Raw genomic sequence first — 14274 nt, 5'->3', positions numbered from 1 at the left:
TGTTGTTTTGGTCTTGTTTTATGCAGATAAATATTGGTTATTGTTCTCAATTTGTGTGGAGTCCTTTTGTAGTGTTTTCACTGTGTTACTGTGTGTGTGTACAAATACTTTACACATTACCTTTGAGATAAGCCAGATTGCTTGTGTCAAGCTACCAAGGGGGTGAGCAGGGTTTATCTTAGCTGTGTGACTCCCTTACCCTGACTAGAGTGAGGGTCCCTACTTGAACAGGGTGCAAAGCACTGCCAACTAAATACCCCATTTCTAACATTCACCATTGGGATAACGAATGAGTTCTAAAGAGCACTTCATCTCAATGAAAAATGGTGTATGGTCTACGTTTCTGAAGTACATCAATTTTGAATCACACTAATGTGCCAGACAGATGACCATACCAAGAATATTCATAAGAAAAAAGGACTACCAGATTTATACCCACCTTATTCCATTGTTTGCATTTTAGGGTAAATCCAGTTGTAATCAACGTATGAATTATTGTAAGTCTTTGTTAGGACCCAAAGTTTAATTAAGTTTAATGTACCATAAAACTCTGTGCCCAACAAGCACTGCACAGTGCTGAAACCAATATACACCAGTTAATTGCTTTGTTAGGGGTCAATGTATGTTGTTTCAAAACCACACAGCTTCATTGTATTTTGTAAAGCAGAATTATGTTACACATACGACACAAACAATTCTGTAAAGAAAATAGAAATACCCTTAAAAACCTTAAAGTGGAGGAACATTATTGTTGCAATTTAAAACCTAATGACCACTGATGTTTGACAGTTACAGTAAGCAGAGAGTAACTGAGCAGCCCAATCATAATTAATCAAATAATGCACTGTTCATAACCTAACACCTGTCATACATCGCAACACAAATTACATATTTAATGACATCACTAGCATCACAGTATGCCTCTACCAAGCTCTTGGGTGCAGGGCTTGGCCTTTGGCCAGTCGCTGCCCTGAGCCCAGTTTAGACATAACGAACTAAGTCTTTGGCCATGCACCATGGTGACTGAGTGCAGGGAGTTGGCTTTGGCCTGGCTCTGTACCTTCTTACTACATGGAAATACCCTACATCATACAGCTGTGCACAACGAAGGTGGCCAGGCTCTTCTCCTCACAGAAATGTGGACTTAATCCACTGCACAGTCACTGGTGAGGGTTGGATGCAGGGCATGGCCTTCAGCCAGGTCATGTGCCCAGCCCCTTTGTGCACATTACCTGCTGTGCACAGCCCTCAGCCCCATGTCCTCGGGACTGAGTGCTGGGGCTGGCCTAGGAGGCCTGGATAGACTACGTGAAATGCTCAGCTACACTGTTCGGTTGTCTGCAGTAAAAACGAGAGAATCACATTTATATAATTAAGCATATAGGATTTTAGAAAAAAGTGCACTCTGCTTTCTTTAAAAAAATCTGTTTTTACAAGTCAAATATTTTCGACGCTGTTGCCTGCAAGGTTCATCTAACAATGGTCCCTGATTCAATTAGAATAATGAGATTTTCCGTAGCTTTCATGAAAATAATACTAAGCAAAAGGCAGAGGAAAGCACTGTAGAGTGGTTTAGGGCTGTCATTCTTTTAATCCACTGTACAAATACATATATACAATCACACACACACACGCCCAAAACCCCCACCCACCCTCTTCTGGTCCCCCTGTAATACCTGTATAATGGGAGTGAATCCTTCTGCAAAGCTTCCCCGCAAAAGCGTATTTCGAGTTGTGCCAACCAGGAGCTCTGCGCCTGTACCCTCAGCAATAGCCCGAACTGCCCCAAATCGCTCTGGGATCTGCAGAGAGACACACAATTGATTAGATATAAAGCAAAATTGCTACTCCTTAAATTGTGTCCCAAAAATGATGCATCCAGATGGAGTGCTGATATAAAGCACTATAGTAAGTGGGGTGTTTGTAGAGTCTGTGTACATTAGGCTGCTGTGTTGTAGGTAAGTTCGTGGAAGGTAGTGTATAGGCAAAACAAAAACGCGGTTTTGACCAGGGTGCATGGCAGCATTTGCAGTGATTTGGGTGCAACTATACAGACGGTTGGGCAGTGATATGTAAGGTGTGTGTAGGCAGCGTGCATCTTTGTTTACAGCAATGCCTGCGGAGCTGTTTACAAAGAGTGTGTACATGCGTTTCAAGTAACAAAATACTTTTGCAAACAGTGTGCAGGTTTGTTCACAAGAACACCAAAGCTGTAATTGCATATTATGATTAAGTGCATTTGCAGTGACACAAAAACAAGATGTTTACAGATAGTGCATGTGCAGCAGGTAGCAGTTATATGTGAGTTTTTGGCATTGTTAGGGTCGAGCCTGAGTCGCATGCGCTTGCGCATGCGTTTCGCTAAGCAAGACACTTTAGGAATTAAAAAGGGCTCGGAGCCCTGTCCACGTCACGTCAGTGGCTTTCATTTGTTTGTGGGCTTGCCTGTTAGAATCTGCTTGATTTCATTAGTGGAAGGCATGCATACCTCATGCCTTTTCTAGTGGATACCCCTCCTCGAGCGCATCGACCAAGTACAGAAAACATGCGAGGCTTGCTGTTTTCCGTCCGCCTTGTGGACTACTTTTTCTCTATTTTCCCAGCGCGATCTCGCTTGGCAGAAGTCGAGCGTTTTACATAATATCGACCCTCTTACACATTCCATTGCACTTATTCCGGTTATATACATAATTGCACTTTTGCCGATAGGTTTCATTGCCAGTGAAAAGTCCGGTTAGGAATTTACAACGCTATCAGCTCTAACACGAGGAAACGTGAGACCCGTTGCATTGCAAATGCTTGTTTTTAGGTAGGTGGCACTACTAATGCTGAAATATAGCTAAGTTTCCAGGTGCAAATCATATTAAGGGGTGGGATATTTGCCAATTGTAGGCTGAATGAGTTATTGGGTAAGGATGGGTGTAAATACGCTGTTTTGATGAGTTACTTGCAAACAATATGCATGGTGGCTAGCAGCGACAAGTGAGGTTGTTGTTTGTGGAATGGTTCGACTTGACACACTTGAGATGCTGTCAGCGTGCAGAACTATTAGAAATAACAGAGAAGACATTTGCAGATTGTATTAGTAAACTAGGTGGATCACTTGAGATCTTTTCAGATTGTGATCAGTGACACAAGTGAATGCTTGCTGTGTCTGGGCTTGCTATAAGGAACAGGTCAGAGTCTGCAACCTGAATCGGTTAGGTGTAAGTTAGTTTACAGTGATAAAGTTTACATATTTTCAGGTAATAGGTAGATTAATTAGTAGTCACCCAAGTAAAGTGTTTTTAGATAACGTATAAATCAGTGGTTCTTAACTCGGACTCCACTGACCCTTGTGAATCCGCAATGACTGCTCGGGAGGCCCACGGCTGCTAAATAATATTAGCAGATTAATAAATACATTTAGAATTGAAAATGTAAAATGTTCTGTAAGTGTGAACGAATTTGAAACTGTATGCTAAAATGTGGCTAGTGTCCTCAGTATGATTCATGGGAGCAGTGTAAGTACATCAAAGATGATTCAGTATGGACGATTTGAGGCCTCAACCGAATGAATAAAAATTTAGATTTTTTAATACTTGTTTGTGAGTTAAAAAACATATTTAATCATTTGTGTATTTTTTGATGAATGCTTGTTTCGGTATTTTTGTGCATTTATTTGAGGTTCAGATCATGGAAATTGCTTAGGCCGGGCTACCCAACTCAGTGGGGGTCTCTGGATTCTAATAATAATTCAGTTGGGGTCTCTGGATTCTAATAATGACTCAGTGGGGGGGCCTAGATTCCAGTAATAATCAAGTGGTGGGGTCCACAGAAGTCAAAAGGTTAAGAACCGTTGGTATAGATTACTTAGCAGTGACAGGGTGGATGTGAATTGACAAGTGAGGTGATAGCAAGCAATATGAAAATTGGTTACCACTGACAGGTGAACTGTTTACAAGCTAAGGACATTTCGAATTTGACAGGAGTGGGAGAACCACCATATATTGACAGTTCCTCCACCTTGCCAAAGGCGAAAGAACCGCATCTTTTCTCAACCCAGTTTAGAGCAGGAGGACCACTGACTAACCACCAGCAGTCCATTAAGAGCCACTGCCACAGGGGTGCCGCATTTCATCCATCCAGAGGAACACCCTATTTAGGATGATCCGCCATATGCATATTATACATTTTGGGTTCACCATGTGAGCCTTGCTGGTCCTGGCGTGGAAGGGAAAGAATTGCTTATTCAGGCAAGAAAACTTCCTGTGGGTTAGAGCCACTGGCTTTTTTTTGTTTCTTTACAAAGAAACTACTTCTTTCAGCGTTTGTTTTGAAAAAGCAAAAAGAGTGCCTACCAGCTGAAAAAATACAAAGGGCCTACTCACTCCCAACTCTGTGAAAACTGCATCCGTTTCACTTCTAGCAAAATATGGCCAGCGGTTTTCCAACAGCGGGCTGAAGGGCAGTACTCCCCCCCAATCTGGCAGGCGAGTCGCCCATCAGGCTCTAACTGGCCCACTAAGTACAGATTGGCTTGTGGTGACAGGTTTGGTGTACTTGCCTATCAGGGATACAGATGAGTTTTTGTACACCAGAGCGGTAATTGCCTAGCCCACCACGTGCAGGACATGTGTTTACAGAAATTGTGTTGGTTGTCCCGCTTAGAAGGGTGCATTGTTTTCAGGTAATGGTTTATCAGCAGCCGTAAACACTGAAGTTTTTCACACATAATATTTATTTGCCAGCTTTATAAGAGGAGATGTCTGCAGTCAGCATGCACAGCATGCATGTTAGTTAACTGTGACAGGTGAGGTATCACCAAGCAGTGCACGGTGGGCTGCAGTAACAGGAAAATTGCCTGAAAATGCAACAGGAGTTGGATCAGGGATATCAAGTAGTGTTTTCATATGGTGAATACATGGGCCATCTATGACAGGTCGGGGAATGTCAGACAGTGCATAGGTTTGCTAGCAGCAATATATATATATAGAATATCTGAGTATGTATGTGCTCAATGGTAACAGGGGAGATTTATAATAACATGCATGTTAGTCTGTTTTGACAGCTGTATTTCACAATATTCCAAAAGTGATTACTTGCCCCAGAGGAGGCAGCGCACTGCACTGGAATCCAAGGTTAGTGGTTAAGCCAATGGTTATTGTTAACTGTGGGAATTAGTCCTGGGCTTTCAAAGAGACAATTTCATGCATTTATTCCAGTGGCTTTAAGGAAGATTAAATTAGTATAGTGAATAACAGCGCTGATGATGCAATGCGCATAGAAAGCCAATATATTGTAATTGCATTTATATAGCGCTTACCATCTTTGACAAGGAGTTGACGCGCTTTATGGCAGGCAGCACACTGCTTTGGTAGTCAATGGTTGTGGATAATCCTGTGGTTACTGGTTATTGGTACAGTGTCTTGGGGTGGATTAAATAAGTAGTAGTTAAGTGTGATTGTTAGTGGGGAGAAGGAAGAGTTCATGCAGATGGTTATTGTGATTAGTTGATGGTCTAGAGGGGATTACCTATTGCTAAGTTGCAGGGGCTGACTTTTAAAGGATAGGTTGTGGTCTTTGAAGTGAGGTGCGGCAATTTGGAAAAATACAGTAATGGAGATTAAGGCAAGCTTGCAATGTGATTTAGAGTACGCTGTACTGAGAGAGAGAAGGCATGCAGAGGATGGAAAGTAAAGAGAGGATCATTCAAAGAAAACAGGAGCAGTGACAATCAGATGTTTCAAGTCAAGGGCAACATTTTCATGCAGGATTTTAAGGACACACATAGAGGTGTTTATGCACAGTGTGACCATCTCCGTTATTATGGCTTTGCTCTATCCAATATTTTCCCAAATCAAATCTCTGCACTATAGGCATACTTGGCCTGTTCTCCATGAACTTTTTGGTTGATGCACCATATCTTGAAGAAGTCAGAAGTAAGCAAACACTAGAAGAAGGGTTGCTGAGGAAAGGGGGATCTGTAGGTGGTGTTTTCCTGGGTGAGTACTGCGGAGAGGACCTGTACTGGGGTACTGGATCATCACTAGCCTCATGTTTCTGAAGGGCCGGACTTACCTAGTCCCTAAATCTAAGGTGTGTTCCTTCTCTGCCCTTGATGATAGAACTGTTGCTTTCAGCTGATCATCCACAGTACATTCAGTCAGGAAAAAACGTCTAAACATCTACCTGTCCGCCATCTTGCATCTGCCTTCCTACTGCAAGTCTATAAGCTATGGTTCAGTTGTCCTCAGCTGCCTGCATCCAATTCTATGTTTAGCAAAATGATTATTTATCTTGAACTAGCACTGGGGCAGAGGAGCCAGACTGAATGCAATAATACATCTTTGCCCTGTGTCTTACCTTCTTAGCCACGCTGCATGCAAGGCTGGACAGCTCAGTGGCTCTGAGTCTGTCACTGGGGTTCCAGTAAAACTGTTCACAAAACAGTAAACCCTAAAAACCACCCAAACAAGTACAGGGGCTGTAGAAAAGTGCCCCTTTTTACCATGGTTACCCCCCACTTTTTGCCTGATAGTGATGCTGACTTGCCTGAGAGTTAACTGGGATCCAGCACCAGTGTTCTTTCCCAAAAACTGTACCATGGTTTCCACAATTGGCACACCCCTTCTAAAAGGTACCCATGGTAGCAAGGGCCACGTGGCCAGGGAAGGCCCCCAAGGGCTGCAGTATGTATTATGTCACCCTAGGGGACCCCTCACTGAGCACATGCACACTGCCTTTGCAGCTTGTGTGTGCCAGTGGGGAGAAAAAGACAAAGCCAACATTGCGCCCCTCTCAGAGTGCCATGCCCACAAACCACTGCCTGTGGCATACGTAGGCCACCCCTCTTGCAAGATTTACAGCCCTAAGGCAGGGTGCACTGTACCACAGGTGAGGGCATAGTTACATGAGCAATATGCCCCTACAGTGTCTAAGTCCATTCTTAGACATTGTAAGTACAGTGTGGCCATACTGAGTGAATAAGCTGGGAGTTTGTCATTACGAACTCTACAGCTTCATTATGGCTTCACTTAAGCCTGGGAAGATTGGTATCAAACTTCCCAGCACAATAAACCCACACTGATGCCAGTGTTGGATTTATTGAAACATGCACCAAGAGGGCATCTTAGAGATGCCCCCTGTATTTTAGCCAAACTTCTAGTGCAGGACTGACCAGTCTGTGCCAGCCTTCCACTTCCAGATGAGTATCTGACCACTTGGGGCAAGAGCCTTTGTGCTCTTGACAGCCAGAAACAAAGCCTGCACTGGGTGGAGGTGCTTCACACCTCCTCCCTGCAGGAACTGTAACACCTGGTGGTGAGCCTCAAAGTCTCAGGCCTCTTGTTACAGTGCCCCATGGCACTCCAGCTAGTCCGCTCCCCAGACAAAGCCCCACTTTTGGCAGCAACTCTAACGGGAAAATTAGGGAAAACAAAGAGGAGTGACCACTTCAGGTGGGACCACCCCTAAGGTGTCCAGAACTGCGGTTACCCCCTCCTTGCAAAATCCTCCATCTTGATTTGGAGGACAGGGACCAATAGGGTTAGGTCTGTGTCCCCCTCCCCAAAGGGACTGGACACCTGAAGGGTGTAGTCACCCTGAGGCACAGTAGTCATTGGCTACTGCTCTCTGGCCCCTGTAACGCCCCTAAATCCAGGATTTAAGGGCTCCCCTGAACTTAGCTGTCAGATTCCTGGCGACCCCAAGAAGAAGAAAGAAAAGAAGAAGGACTGCTAAGGTGACCTCCAGCAGAGAAGACTGAAGACACCAACTGACTTGGCCCCAGCCCTACAGGCCTGTCTCCAGCTTCTGAAGCCCTGCTACAAGAAGGCAACACATCCTTAAAACCTCAAGAGGACTGCTTGCACTTCAGCGGCCCTGTCCAGAAAGAAACTCTAACAAAGGACTCCAGAGCCCTCCTGGATCCGCGAGTCCTGCCCACTCTGCACCCGCCACCCACAGCCCCTGTCCAGGTGACCCAACTGACCAGAGCTGGTCCCCAGGTGATTCTGACCTAGTGTCCACCCTGGGTTGACCCCTCCAGTCCAACACAACAACGCTTGCAGCCTAAATACAGAGGACCCCCCTGACCGCGACAGAACCGGATGAAGACTTCTTACGCCAAAAGGTACCCCTACACCCGCAGCCCCCTGGCCTTGGGAAATCCAACCTTCGGTGCAGCAATGTCCTGCAGGTGGCCCTCCTCCCTGTCCAGCCTTTGGTTTTCCGGAACTGACCCCCTGGACTTCACCTGCAGCATTTTTGTGACTCCTGGGACCCTTATATAGGAAAGCATTGGGAGCCCGATGCTGTGTTTGCACCTGGCCGACCTTTGCGCTGCTGAGGGTGTATGTTTGGTCCTGACCTGTTGCCCCCCGGTGCTCCTATGAACACCCCAGGTCTGCCCTCCGAGGACGAAGGTACTTATCTGCAATTAGGCCTGATTCTGAGTGCCCTCAGCCTCCATATAAACCCATGTTAAATCGACTTCAACTTTGACCTCTCCAACCAGCAGGCCCCGTGTTGCTGGTGGTGGGTGTTTTGGGTTAACTTGAACCCAACCTGTGGACATCCAAACATCCGGGGACTGGAACTGTAAGCCTTGTACTTACCTTGATACTGTGCTAACTTTTCTTCCCCCAGAACTGTTTCTGAAAATTGCAGTGTCAACTTTTAATTATTACTATTTATTCGAATACCGTATAACTTGCCAATTTGAAACAAAGTGGTATTGATACATATGATGGATACCTACAAGCAAATGTACTTACCGGAAAACTGAATCTTGTGGTTCTAGAACTAAAGGTACAAAATACATTTCTGCTATATAAAAACCATTGGCCTGGAGTTAGTCATTGCGTGTGTGCTTCATTTATTGCCTGTGTGTGTACAACAAATGCTTTGCACTACCCTCTGATAAGCCTAACTGCTAGACCACACTACCACAAAAGAGAGCATTAGTGTTATCTACTTTAGCCTCTGTGAAGCCTCTGGGGAACCCTTGGACTCTGTGCACACTATATCTCATTTTATATAGTATATACAGAGCCAGCTTCCTGCAGGGGTGTAGGAAATGTCCTATTTCTTGGCATGATTACCCCTATTTTCTGCCTGTTGTCAGTATGTTTGACTGTGTTGACTGGGATCCTGCCAACCAGGACCCCAGTGATTATGCTCTCTCCCTTCTAACTTGGTAACTGTATCTTTTTCTTCTCACAATTGGCATATATATAGTATATGGTACCTAGGTACCCAGGGCATTGGGGTACTAGGGGAACCCTATGGGCTGCAGAACTTATTCTGCCACCCATAGGGAGCCCATGCAAAGGGTTCTGCAGGCCTGCCATTGCAGTCTGCATGAAACAGGTGCATACACCTGTTTTCACTAGAGATCACTGCACCAGGTCACTGTAAGTCACCCCTATGGCAGGCCCTCTCAGCCAAGAGGGCAGGGTGCAGGTACCTGAGTGTGAGGGCACCCCTGCACTAACCCCCACAAACTCCAGGCCCATTTGCCTGGACTTTGTGAGTGCGGGCGCTGTTTTACACGTGTACTGGACATAGGTCACTACCTATGTCCAGCTACATAATCGTTATTCCGAACCTTGCCATTTTTGGTATCCAACATGTCAGAATAATACCCTAATAATGTTGCAAGTATTGGAAGTATGATTCCATTCACTCTAAGTGCTCCTTAGAGGACCCCCAGCATTGCTACCACCAGTCTTACAGGGTTTTCTGGGCAGCCCAAACTGCTGCCACCCCTTCGACAGGTTTATGCCCTCCTGCTGCTTAATCTGATAAAACCTAGAAAGGCAGAACAAAGGATTTCCTTTGGGGGAAGGAGGTGACACCCCCTCCCTATGGAAATAGGTGTGACTGGCTTGGGAGGGGTAGCCTCCCCAAGCCACTGATTTGCTTTGAAGGGCACATTTGGTGCCCTCTGTGCATAAACCAGTCTACACCGGTTCAGGGACCCCCAATCCCTGCTCTGGCACGAAACTGGACAATGGAAAGGGGAGTGACCACTCCCCTGTCCATCACCACCGCAGGGGTGCTGCTCAGAGCTCCTCCAGAAAGTCCCTGGGTTATGCCATCTTGTTTCCAAGGTTGGCAGGGAACCCTGGTTGGCCAGGCCAATCAGGTGATGTCAGAGACCCCTCCTGATAGGTGCTTACCTGGCTAGGTGACCAATCCCACTTTCAGGGCTATTTAGTGTCTCTCTCTTGGGTGGGTTCTCAGATTCAGCTTGTAAGACTGCAGCAGGATTCCTCTGCAACCTCCACTTCAACTTCTGGACACTGGAACTGCAACTAGACCCTTCAGGAACTGACAACGCTGAAATCCACAAAGAAGACTCTTCTGCAACGTTGTTTTCAAGGCTCCTGCCACCTTTTCAACATTTCCCTGGCTGTGCATCCTCAGAAGACAGCAACTCTTCAGCTTGCTCAGGAAGAAGAAGGAATCTCCTTTGGGGTGAAGGAGTCACTCCCCTGCATCCGGAGGCCCCTGCTGCAATGATGACCAGCTGAGTGGATCTCCCCTCATCTTGAGATGCATGGATCCTGCATCACGAGTGGTGGTCTGGAGTAGTCCTCTTGGTCCTCTTTGCCAGCTGTCCAACTTAGGTGAAGGGACCCCCCCGCATTGTGTCTCTTGAGGGTGCCAAGGCTTGTTTGCATCTCCTCCAACAGATCTTCAGGTGATGTGTAGCTCCAGTCCCTAGCACTCCTTCCTGCGATGTACAGCCCTCTGTGTGGTTCTTCTGCGAAGTGGAACCCTTTTTATAGTGCTGCATGGGCTTCTTATGCAACTTCTGTTTCCCTGTCTTGTGGGACTCGTGTGGGTGCTGCCTCTGCTCCTGTTGACTCTCTGTGATGCTGAGGGTGCCCTGTGACTCCCCCTCCTGGGTTGCGTTCTCCTGGGCCTTGTTAATCCCCAGCAGCACCACTTTTCCCTTAACTGCGAGTTTGCCTTTGCCAAGGCTTGTTGGTTGAAGCCCTGCACTGACACCCATCTGCAATCTTCACTCCTGCGTGCGACATCTTCTGCATCCATCAGGAACTCTTTTCCAGCTCCGGGCTGCAGTGCTGACCTGTTCTTCATCACCGTTGACCAACTCCTGCAAGTACAGCTGGGTGGGTAGTAGCTCCTATTCCTCCTGGAATCCACTATGACTCTTGGACTTGGTTCCCTCTCTCCACAGGTCTTCCTCTCCAGGAATCCACCACTGGTTTCTTGCAGTCTTGCCTGGATGTTTTTGTTTCTTCTTTTCCTACCTTTTGGGTGGTTTGGGGAAATTGTAGTGATTTATTCCTGCTTTCCTGGTCCCTGGGGGTACTGTGTTACTTACCTCTGTGATTTTCTAGTACTACCAGCTCCCCTCTACACATTCCACTTACCTAGGTGGGGGTCCTGTGTTCGCATTCCATTTTTTTAAAGTATATGGTTTGGGCTCCCCCTAGGGTCACTATTGCTTATTGGTATTTGCACTGTTTTATAACCTTTTCTATGCCTATTTCTGATTACTAGTGTACATATGTAGGCCCATATTTATACTTTTTTAGCGTGCATTTGCATCATTTTTTGACGCAAAAGCAGCGCAAACGTATAAAATACAATTGTATTTTGTACGTTTGCGCCGATTTTCCTTAAAAAAAATAACGCAAATACAGCGCTAAAAAAGTATAAATATGGGCCTTAGTGTGTCTACTTACCTCCTTAGGGAGTATTGCCTTTTTAGTAACTTTGGTGTTGTGCCACTAAAATAAAGTACCTTTATTTTTGTAAAACTGTGTGGTTTTTTTCATGTGTGTAAGTGCTGTGTGACCACAGTGGTATTGCACGCGCTTTGCATGTCGCCTAGATAAGCCTTGGCTGCTCATCCACAGCTACCTCTAGAGAGCCTGGCTTCTAGACTCTGCTTACACTTCACTAAGAGGGGATACCTGGGCCTTGTATAAGGTGTAAGTACCTTGGGTACCCACCACACACCAGCCCAGCTTCCTACAGGGGCACAGTCCAGGTTAAAAACAATTCTCCAGAGGCCTAAGTCTAATTTAACAATGTCACTATGGCCAGTTAACACGGCTACTGCGGATCCAGTAGTAAGAGAAAAGTGCTGTGCACTGATGCAGCTCATAGGTGATAATGAATAAGAAAAACCTCTGTGCCCCTTTGGGGCTGAAACAAGTGGAATTACATGTTCCACTGGGTTCAGGTCTGGTACCAGGCAAAACATGGAAAGTGCAGCCTCACCAGACTTGCATGTGTGTCCCTGTAGGTCACCAACCATTGTCCATGCAGTTGCTTCTTGGCCTGTTCTGACTGACTGAGCTGTATGGTATTTCTGGCTTCCTGGCAGACTCAATTTCTCATGGCATCCTCATTGACATGTGCTTTCAGTCAACAGTCATCCCAGTCAGGAGAAAAGTCAGACCTGACTTTTCTCAAGCTTGGTCCCTGAGTCACATTCTCCCCCCCCTCCATGGCCTGGTGCTGACCATCAAAAGGGAACAGCAGCCAACCCTGCCTCTGCTAAGATACCCCTCTGGGCTGGTGTTCAATCTCCTCAAAATCAAGATAAACTCCAGTGGGGCAGTATTTCTCCACATAGGGGAAGCACTAAGGAAAAGCCAGAACAAACCAAAGGTTGCATTCCCTACCGATTTTAAACACAATTACATGGGGTAGGAATGGGATAGAAAATAGGCCCAGGCCTGAAAATAAATTTGGCCCCATTTGGGAATTATATAGCTAAAAAACACAAGTGGCCCCTTTTTGCAAATCAGGCAGCTTTGAACTTGTAAAGACATGGGGCCAGATGTAGCAAGGGTTTTGCGAGTCGCAAAGGGCGAAAATCGCCGTTTGCGAGTCGCAAAAGCCTCTGTGCTATGTAGAAATGCATTTTGCGAGTTGGATCCGACTCGCAAAATGCATTTCCGACTCGCAAATAGGAAGGGGTGTTCCCTTCCTATTTGCGACTCGCAATGCTATGCATTTTCATTTGCGACCGCGATTGCGGTTGCAAATGAAAGCGCAGTTACGATCCACTTGAAGTGGATGGTAACCCAGGCGCAAACGGGAAGGGGTACCCATGGGACCCCATCCCCTTTGTGTCTGGAAAAAAAAAAAATAATTCAGAGCAGGCAGTGGTCCAAGGGACCACTACCTGCCCTGAAAAATACCGAAACTAAAGGTTTCAGTTTTTTTTTCAAAGTGCAGCTTGTTTTCCTTTAAGGAAAACGGGCTACACTTTGAAAAAAAAAGACTGCTTTATTTAAAAGCAGTCACGGACATGGTGGTCTGCTGTCTCCAGCAGGCCACCATCCCCGTGAGTGCCCTGACTCGCTATGGGGTCGCAAATTGCGACCCACCTCATTAATATTAATGAGGTTGGTATTTGCGACCCCAAAGCGACTCGCAGAAGGTGTCTGAGACACCATTCCAATTTGCGAGTTGCAATTTGCGAGTCGCTGGGACTCGCAAATTGCAACTCGCAATTTGGAGTTTTGCTACATCTGGCCCATGGTGTATAAGTGTTTTTGCAAGGTATGGTAAACTGCATGCATTTGTGCTTGCTGCAGTCAATGTTTGTGGTAATATCAGCGAATCCAATTGTAAAAACCAGCCCTAAGACCATAAAGCAGGCCCACAAATAGCCAAAACCAGAAGGGTCACCCAAACATATCAAGAGTGTTTAAACAGTCATAGTGTAATAAAGATCTTAGGTTGGCCTGAATCATGGCTATACTTGCAATACAAAGAGATTAATAAAAAATATGCAATTATTATTACCATACAAGCACTTGAAAAGATACTGAATGGTGGGAGGGGTTAATTATTTAAGGGGCCCCACAAACCTAGTGTGGGGACCCAGAGATAATGTAGACATTGTGGTGAACGTTTTGAATATGGTCCCATTGTCCTAGGATATCCACCACAGGCTGAGTTATGAGCAAAATTGATTTGTAAAAGTAATGCCTTGCAAAGCATTATGGGGTGAGCTCTTGAGTATGCAAATATTGTAGTATGTTGACTGAAATGCTCAGAACCATCCCTAGAGGACACCAAAATAAAAATAGCACTTGTAAGAAACATGGTCATGTAACCATATAGTTAGCCCCTAGGGGGCATAACCACATGAAAAGAGAATAACAGAAAGTAATGCAGTGTAAGCATATATTTAGCCCCTACAGGGCATGGTGCATTACACATTTTGAAGGCTAGCAGGTCTACTGCAATGATATAACAAACAAGGCCCTTAAAACACAAACTCCTCCCAGCTGT

General features: G+C 45.7%; 1 protein-coding gene across 3 annotated transcripts in view; it reads right to left on the bottom strand.

Moving 5' to 3' along the window:
* The window catches only part of EML3 (EMAP like 3), a 293640-nt gene that overhangs the window by 51329 nt on the left and 228037 nt on the right, over window positions 1–14274 (bottom strand). For all 3 annotated transcript variants that reach the window (XM_069207042.1, XM_069207043.1, XM_069207044.1), the window contains one exon: window positions 1677–1802. In XM_069207042.1, the coding sequence (XP_069063143.1) occupies window positions 1677–1802 (126 nt within the window). The remainder of the gene's footprint in view (window positions 1–1676; window positions 1803–14274) is intronic.

Source organism: Pleurodeles waltl, chromosome 9 (genome assembly GCF_031143425.1).
Source record: "Pleurodeles waltl isolate 20211129_DDA chromosome 9, aPleWal1.hap1.20221129, whole genome shotgun sequence".
In the NCBI taxonomy this organism is placed as follows: domain Eukaryota; kingdom Metazoa; phylum Chordata; class Amphibia; order Caudata; family Salamandridae; genus Pleurodeles; species Pleurodeles waltl.
This window is presented reverse-complemented; position numbering and strand designations above follow the sequence as displayed.